The sequence below is a fragment of the Phaseolus vulgaris genome, chromosome 11 (genome assembly GCF_051622355.1).
Source record: "Phaseolus vulgaris cultivar YP4 chromosome 11, ASM5162235v1, whole genome shotgun sequence".
Taxonomy (NCBI): domain Eukaryota; kingdom Viridiplantae; phylum Streptophyta; class Magnoliopsida; order Fabales; family Fabaceae; genus Phaseolus; species Phaseolus vulgaris.
The window spans coordinates 36,914,268-36,923,672 of NC_143508.1; the positions used below are offsets into that span (position 1 = coordinate 36,914,268).

The 9,405-nt window shown below is 36.5% G+C and overlaps 1 protein-coding gene across 1 annotated transcript; it reads right to left on the reverse strand.

The window, feature by feature from the left end:
- Window positions 1-492: 492 nt before the first annotated feature.
- Window positions 493-3,624, reverse strand: LOC150023230 (uncharacterized). The gene is made up of 3 exons (XM_090297769.1): window positions 3,412-3,624; window positions 1,831-3,294; window positions 493-1,263 (listed from the first exon to the last, which is right to left on the reverse strand). The coding sequence occupies exons 1-3, from the start codon at window positions 3,622-3,624 to the stop codon at window positions 493-495; spliced, it is 2,448 nt and encodes an 815-aa protein (XP_090153895.1).
- Window positions 3,625-9,405: the final 5,781 nt, after the last annotated feature.

Sequence of the window (9,405 nt, forward strand, 5' to 3'; positions counted from 1 at the left end):
CCTTTCAACCTTCTGTAATTCAGACCAGTACCACCACTTTGACTGGTTGGCATAGTCTCTTTATTCTAGACTCCAATATGTCAATCACACATCACCGTTGTATATTTAATCACTGTTGCAGCAAGGCTCGTGCACCTACCTCCAGTGCCTACAACCATGTAACTTCCTGTACCATTCCTTGTTGCCAACACTACTCACCTATACCATCTACTTTGCCAAGTTACTGGATCAGGGGAGCCCCCAAACCTGCACCTACACATCCTGTAATTCTCCACATCAGCTCCTTACCAGGGTCACCCTACCAGCATCCAACCACTGTGAGGTGCCTTCTGATGCTTCTGCATAGCTCCAGATTAAGCAGTCATTATCTTTTCTAGCTTGATAAACTGTAGTCTTTCTTCATATCTGTACTTTCCGCCTAGCTTCCTATAGCCATTCCACAGCAAGGCCTTTACCCAGCCACACATGGGCTTAGGCTAAGGATACTTCGAGTTACTGCTTGTAGCTTCTAATACATAATAAGGGATTCAATACCCACTCTGCAAATGAGTGACTAAAGAATTGACCTTTATGCTTTAACCACAGCCAAGACTTGAGTTGCGCCATTTGAAGGATCTCCTCCACGTCTACTACTCCTTGTTTAAACACTATGGCATTCCTTTGCTCCCAAATGCATCTCACTATGGTGGCCCAGACCCCTTTCCAAACAAGATTCTGCCTGCTGCTAAGTTGGGATAAGCTGAAGTTTTCGAAGTGAGTCAAAATATCGTGATGTTGTACAAACGCAATGCCTATCCATCTAAAACATAAGGACCACACTCTCTGTGCAACAACACATTCTATGAATACGTGCTGACATGATTCCTCCTTATCCTGACACAAAGCACATAAGGTTATGTTTGTGCTCACCCCTTTCATACTCAGACTTACCCTTGTAGGAATCCTTCCTACAAGCACCCTCCATGTTGTGGTTATTACATTGGGGAAAGCTTTAATTCTCCATAGGTACTTAAACACTTCCTGCTGTCGTCCTCTGTCATGCGTAGCTAGACACATATATGCAGAATTTACCGAAAATAGTCTTGAATCCTCACATCCCCATACTTGTTCATCTCTCTGCTCCCTTGCCAAAGTAGTATGTGATAAGTGCATATTCAGATCGGTTTCCAACAAGGCTTCCCACTCAAATCTAGCTCTCCTCCAACTAAGGTTCCATCTCCATTCCGAATCTAACCATACACCAACTTCTTCCACCTTTTGGTTCTGATTGAGGGATAGCATAAATAGTCTGGGAAACAGAGTTTTTAGACTACTACTACCAGCTCACGCATCCTCCCAGAATCTTGCTTTATCACCACATCCTACTTTCCAGATTACTTGTTGTTGAAACCAGCCCACTCCTTCTCCCTCTCCCTCTGTACAGACTTTTGTTAAGTCTCTCCACCACCAAGAGTGGAGTTTTATTGGTGCTTGCTGGCAATCCATATTTGTACCATACTTTGATCTCAATAGTTCCTTTCATCTCCCTTTCTCTTCGGAAATTAGACGCCATCTCCACTTAGCCAGGAGTGCATAGTTGAATTTTCTTATATCTCTGATTCCCAAACCACCCTCCTCTTTAGGTTTACACAAGACCTCCCAACTTACCCATGAGATCGACCTCTTTTCCTTACCCCATGCCCAAAGAAATCTCCGTTGTAGACTGATTATACTATTGCACACACAGACTGACACTTTATACAGAGAGAGGTAGAACAGAGGTATAGCGTTTAACACTGATTTAATAAGACAAATCCTTCCTGCCATAGATAGGAATCTTCCTTTCCATACATTGAGTCTGGCTTTTAGCTTACTTAGCACAGGCTCCCAGAATTTTTTCCTCCTTGGGTTCCCTCCCACTTCCAAACCCAAGTACTTAAAAGGGACTCCCATCTGGGTGCAGTTCAACGTCTTTGCATAGCACACCATAGCATTTCTTTCAACATTTACTCCTGCAATCTTGGACTTGTGAAAATTGATCTTTAGACCTGATGCTAGCTTAAACCCCCTTAGGATTGCCTTAATAGTTACCACATTCCTATGAGACTCCTCACATAAGAACAAGGTGTCATCTGCAAATTGCAGTATACAGAGCTCTACCTCCTCTCTTCCAATCTTGATACCTGAAAACAAGTCGGCCTTTTTGGCTTGCCTTACTAATCCTGCCAATCCTTCGGCCACCACGATGAAGAGGAAAGGGGCAAGGGGGTCACCCTGCCTCAAGCCTCTTGATGGTTTAAACTCCTCTGTAGGACTCCCATTAACTAACACAAAAATTGTAGCCGATTCTAGACATCCTCGCATCCACATAATCCATTTACTATGGAAGCCCATCCTATGGAGCATATCATACAAGAATTCCCACCTTACCGAATCATATGCTTTTTCAAAGTCCACCTTCAAGCACAACCCAGACCTCCCTCTCCTTCTAAGATCCTCTACCACTTCATTTGTCATAAGCACACTATCAAGCATCCCTCTGTCCTTTAGGAATGCTGATTGGCTGTCATTAATGACTGAGGTTAGCACTTTCTTTATTCTGCCCGCCAACACCTTTGAAATGACTTTGTATATAGCCCCCACTAGAGATACGGGTCTATACTGCTCTAACTTCGAGGGGTCTCTTACTTTTGGTACTAACGCTATGAATGAAGCATTGCATCCCTTCGGGATAATGCCTGTTTCATGGAACAAGACCAGGGCCTGAACAAACTCTTCTTTTATAAAGTCCCAACTTTTTTTAATGAAGGTGAAGTTAAACCCGTCTGGGCCAGGGCTCTTTGATCCTTCACATTGACACACTGCTTCCTTGATCTCCTCCTCTGAAAACTGAGATATAAGAGATATATTTTCCTCCAGGGTCAACATTTTAAATTCCACCGCATCAAGTCTCACCCCAAGATCTTTTGTTGCTTTGAATCTGTTCTCAAACAACTTTTTCTCTTCTATTCGAACCATACATGGCTCCTCGCTCCACTGACCCCCAACCTCAACACCCTTGTTCTTCTTGATAATGTGCAGATTTCCAAACACATCTCTATTCCACACTTTCAGGTCCCCCTTTAGCATTTTCATTTTATCCTTGAGTTTCGTTAATTCGTTTCCCTGCACAACATAAGATTGCCACTTTTCCTTTACCATCCCATTAAAACCCCTTTCCATGTGCCAGGCATCAATAGTCCTAAACGGCTTGGGACCCCAGTCTTTATCCAGCGACTTCACCACCAAGGCACAATGATCAGATACCTCCCTCCGCTAGACATATTGCTTGCACATTGGCCATAATTGTAGCCACTCTTCAGAAACAAGAACTATATCCAACCTGCTCTTCGCCGACCCATTTGCCTTAAACCACGTATATTTTTTACCTACTAGAGGCAAGTCCAGCAACAGATTCCTTTCTATGAACTGATTAAACCCAGAGATCTCCCTAGATTGGCTGTGACTGCTGCTTACACCTTTTCTTTCACTTCTAGATCTTACGGCATTGAAGTCCCCACATACGCACCATACCGGATTCTGTGATGCCTCTTTTATGTTGGTCAGCTCTTCCCAGAGACTCTCCTTATCTTTCAGTGTACACATTGCATAAACATTGACTATAACTCATGTGTGAGATAGTTTTAGATGTTGCCCAGATATGGCAATGAACCCCTTCCCCATCATATGACTCTCATAACCAAACACTTCTTTGTTCCACATGGACAGCAGACTACCACCTCCATTTTCCCCTTCATTGTGTATCCACCCAACATTATTATTCCCCCATAAGGCATAACATCTAGCATCTGAGAAAACCGTAGTTTTAGTTTCTTGTATGCAAACAAATTCTACCCCCTCACTAGTGATGATCTGTCTCAAGTATCTCCCCCCATCCCTCTTATATTCAAATTAATTATCAACATGGAGAACCCGGTTTATTCCCCTGTTCGAACCTCTGCTTACATTCCACATCCCTCAATTCCATATTATGGTATTCTTTGATAACCTCTGTTTCAATCTCACGACAACCAATACCAACATTTTCCCTACCTCCCATAACACTGCTGGTTCCTCCAACCAATCCTCTTCTCGGAGACGATCATTACAGTTAAGTATATCTCCATCAGAAAGAGATAATGTGCAGGTTCTTTTTATGCAAGAAGGGGAGTTCCTTACCCGTGATAACCTTTCGCTTATCCTCATCGAGCGTCTAGGATGGGTACTTGGCTCTCCCAATTCCCATAAACCTTTCGTCTTACTTCTACTAGATGGGGATTTGTTTCTCCTTCCTCCATCTGCGATATCATTTCTGGATTCCTTCGACAATTTCCCTACCTTGCTTCCTTCTTGAAGCTCCCATAGCACCTCACCTTCTATTTGGTTTTTGAAGCATACGTCGTTTAAAAACGTCTCACACACGTGCTCAAATTCCCCTGTTACCACTTCCTCTTGGGCTGGTTTTGACACTTCGTTTACCCCACAATGGGCCTTCTGCTTACTCTCTTGGCCCAACCCAAAACTGGATTTGCAAGGGGAATTACTATGCTCTACCTCCACCACTAGCTTAGCCAGGTCATCATGTATAGCACGGCTTTGGCAGACCGAATCACCAACAACACGACTATGGCAGACCGAATCACCAACTGCACAACTAGGTGAGTTGACGATGACAGGTTCAACTGATATTTTCTGAACCTCCATTTCCTTATACGTGTAACACTTTCCATCTTTCCTCTGCTTTTGCGTACCCTTTGTCGCAGACCCCTCGCTTATCGAAATTTTTGTCGTTTCTGTAGCCCGGTCTCCTCCTACCACCGCCTCTCCTCCGTTCACCTCTCCCTTTGTCCGATTAAAATCTCCTTCCCGCTGCCCCTCCTCCTCCTCACAGCTATTCACAGAACACCCTGTATATTCTACATGTGTTTCCGACAAGGATACACTGTCGGAAGAGCCATAGCCATTATACTTACACTTACACAGGTTTTCAGATTTGCTTGGCATTTCCTCTTCGATATAGATACTGAAGATTTGGTTGTTTATCTTCATACCTTTCGTCATCTTAGCATTACGGTTATTCTGGATCCTAACCTGAAGTCTGGCATATTGGAGGTTTTCCCAAACCAGCGTGGCTTTATCAATGGATACCAAAGTTGTTATTTCTCCTACCACTTTGGAAAAACAATCCATATTCTACAGAGAAAGAGGTAGACCATAGCACCTAACCCAAACCAGTTTATGGCCCGCTACATGATTCTCAGACCACAGTTCAATGTTATCGAAGACTCCCTCAAACCACTCCTTGTTAAGATTGATCAGTGCCTCCATGTTTTCCCCTTCTCTTGGCGTAAGCATGGCTAGATTATCTCCCATATATCTCAGCTTGATCATGTCCATACCACCTTTCACAAACTCCTCTTCTAGTTTATCAAAATCCAACTCTGTATTGAACTGGCCAATAGCACTACTCACCATCCACGGTAGAGCTTGTTGGTAGGTCGTTATGCTTGGACCTTTCCATTGGTGTTGAGTACCTCCCTTGATTATGTCCGCAAACGACTTCTTCCCCTTTTTTTTTCCACCCAAACCTCCCTTCTTCCCAGCCTCCCATTAGCCTCCAGTCCCTCCAAACCCTGCCTCCTAGTCTCTCTAGAACCCACTGAATGTTGTTTCGTACTTTCCCTTTGCAGCTCCCTGCCATGTTCTAGCTCAGCTCTTCGATACCTCGGGACATTTGCATAGAGCTTCATGTTTCCTATGTAGATTTGGTCAAGCTCATTCTCAAGTCGTCCTACATTCCCAACCTTAAAAAATCTGACGAACCCGAATCTCCTCCCCCACTTGTTTAACCTTCGTGAAATAAACACTTCCTTCACTCTTGCCCACTTCTGAAAAACCTTGATCATGTCCTTCTCACCGAGACCATGTGGGAAATTTGAGAAGAAAAAAGTTGTTGCATTAGACCCTGACTTGTGGTATCTGTGATTGCTACGTGTACCTCCTTGCCATTGTGCAGTTCAAGCTTCTCGGCCACCCCATCGTTGCCCTCCGTTTCTCATGACTCCCTCTCCCTCCTCACGCATGTCCATGCCTCAAAGACAAAAAAAGTTGCTCTATCCTCATTTTAAATTACTAAATTACTTTTAGTTTATTAGGTAACCTTTCACCATTCTTTTTGGTCTTTTGGTGTTGTTTCATTTGAAGAATCTTTCTCTTTTTTACACAAATTTTTCTCTCAAACGAGAATTTCTACCAAGTTCACTCAAATCCCAAGGTATTTTTTCTCTTATCATAATCTTGATTACACTTTTTTTTCCTTTGTGTACTTTTGCTCAACATAAACCTCAATTTTATTGAATTAAATCATTTATAGAGTATACATTTGATCATTTATGCTCATTTTTAATATTTTTATTGTTGTTAATATAAAAATGTTTAACTATCGATTTTGAGTATTCAATCATCTAAACCTTTAATCTATTAGGTGACTTCAAAAATACTTATCTTCTCTTTTCTCTTTGGTTCTTAGTTTGTTTTATTTAAAAATTATTCTTTCACTACACAAATTTTCTTTTTTTTTCAACTCATTTAATATCTTCCAAGTTTACTAAAATATTTGAGGTCTTTTGAGAGGGATTCATAAGGGAGATTTGATACCAATTAGTCACAAACAAACTCATATAAGAGACTACAACATCACCTTCTACCCAAGACCATAAGTTATTTTCCCTCAAATATTTGAGATATTTTCCCAGTCCCATTAGCAAAGCTACTAGATTTTTGTTATTGTCATAAAATTTTAATTATGTGTAATTGTTTAGTCCTTTATAATTACTTGACGTTTATGCAATTAAGAAAACAAAATGTGTGCCCTTATGGTTGATTTTTTTTATAATACCATGTTCTTTTGCAGTGCTTTTTTTTTAAAAAAAAATTACTTAATTAATATTTGAGACAATGTATGGATATATCTACTATCGAATGAAGATAACACAAATTTCATACTCATGAAAATAAGTATACATTTTTTCTTTAAAGATAAAAACCAATATAATCAAAACTAACTCAGATTCTGTTCTGATCTAGATGTATAGTAAACTTATTTTTAAGTTTTATTTGCCATTTGGTTTAGGTTAATTCACCGTGTCATTGAATGATGACTATTCATCATAGGTTTAGCCAAATTCATTACATTTTTGGGTCCTTTAAGCCTAAAATAGCTCTCATATGTGTTTAATTTTATGGCAATTGCTTCCTGCACTCAATGATTTTGAACCTGCACATCATTCAAGAATTGGAAATTTGGAATTGAAAAAAACATTCCGAAAAAAGAAATGCTGAAAAGATTTTTACATTCCAAAAATAAAATTCTAGAAAAAATTCAAAAATATATTCTGAAAAAAATATTCAGAAAACAAAAAAAAAAATCAGAAAAGTGTTTTCAAAGTACCAATCCATAAATATATTCCAAAAATTTAAATTAAAAAAATGTATTATAGAAATCCAAATTCATAACATAATACATTTTGTCTTGTATCCCTACTTTTATTTAAAAACTAAAAGGGAAATTTTTATCATCTCAGAAAAGACATTGGGTGTAGGTTAAAAAATATTGGGTGCATAACAATTGCATAATTTTGTTTTACATCCTTTATTAAATAGGTGGATTGGACTTAAATATCTACTTTCAATTAAAAAAAAGTTCTTTATTCCTATATTTCCATGATAGTTCCTTACATAATATTTTGTCCATAAAACTTTAGATTCAGTGATAAAAAATTCTGAATATTATATTTTGAATTATATAATATAAAATTATTATTTTAATATTTATAATTATATAATTTAAAATATATTTTCAAATTATACGATCTAAAAATTTGTTTTAAATTACATAAATATACAGATGATTACACCGAAATTATTTTTTTCACTTTTAAATTAGTTATTCTGAAATTGATTTTTTTCCATTCTAAGTTGGTCACCTTACAAGTGTGATTTTATAAGCTATAAGAAAATCATACATGAACACATTGGATGAATCATTTACCACACTTTTATAGCAGCCAATTTTTAGCACAGCATTCTTGAAACCCTTTCCTACAAAATTGTCAGTCTAAATTTTCTATTGATCAAGTCTATGGTTTGTCCATTTATTATGTTTTTAAAATATATTATTTTGATATATTAATTTTTTTAAAATATTTTAAAACATCAAATTCAGTATATTTCGAAGAGACAATCACAGGAGAGAAGTCCGATAGAGAATTCAACTTCCAACATTTCAATTGACACGGTTTCTATATGTTCACATTTCTATTAGTCGCAATGGCTAATAAGAAAAGATGATCAACTAATTTAATTTTTTTTTTAAACTGAAATAAGATATCTTTTTAAAGATAAAGTGAAAGTTAATAAAATGATTTTTTAATAATTAAAAAAAATAATGATAATGACATCCATTAATATTATGTAATTTTATTATCACATGTAATTTTATTATCACTGTTTAAACGATAATTAATATGATTGGTTGAGATTCAATGATTTTTCTTGTTGTCTTATGGAAGTTATCCATAAAAAAAAAAAATTCTACCTTTTTTTTTTTAATTTAAATTCTGAATGTTTAGGGTAAATTCTCTATCTAGCACCATTTAGACTTTTATTTCCCTAATTAGCACCCTTTTGTTTTTATTTCCCTATCTAACACCCTTTTGTTTTTATTTCCCTATCTAGCACTCTTTTATTTTTTATTTCCCTATCTAGCACCATTTCAAAAATAAATCAATAAATAATAATTTATTTATTTTTTGATAATTTTAATTTTGAATGCATTAAAAAATAAATATTTTTAATGTTTAAAATAGTTAGAAATATAATTAATGAATAAACAAATGAGTTTTTATAAAATAAAATAAATTAAATTAAAATGTTTAGTTTAAAATTAATTTTTTTAAGAATGAAGAAAATAAAAAATTAAACCCTACAAAGTTGAATCTATAAACATAAATTACTATTTATTTTTATTATTATTGACATAATTACAAAAAAATACATGACATAATTACAAAAAAATCAAAGTCAATTAGTATTAATTAATAGTGGATACACAAGTAATATTGAAGTGTCTACCCTAAATGGAAAATCATAAAAAAAAAACTAATGCAAATGTTACACTTAATGTTTAAAAAAATAAGAAGCAAAAAATGAAAAAAAAAAGTCTAGAAACTAAAAACAGCAACAATAAAAAAAAAATAATGGTAGAAAAAAAATAATAACTAAAAACATAAAAGATATAAAATAAAGGCAAAACAAATTAAGATAAAGATAAAAGATATAAAAATAAATCCAAATAAGATAAATATAAGAGATATAAGGCGATGCTAA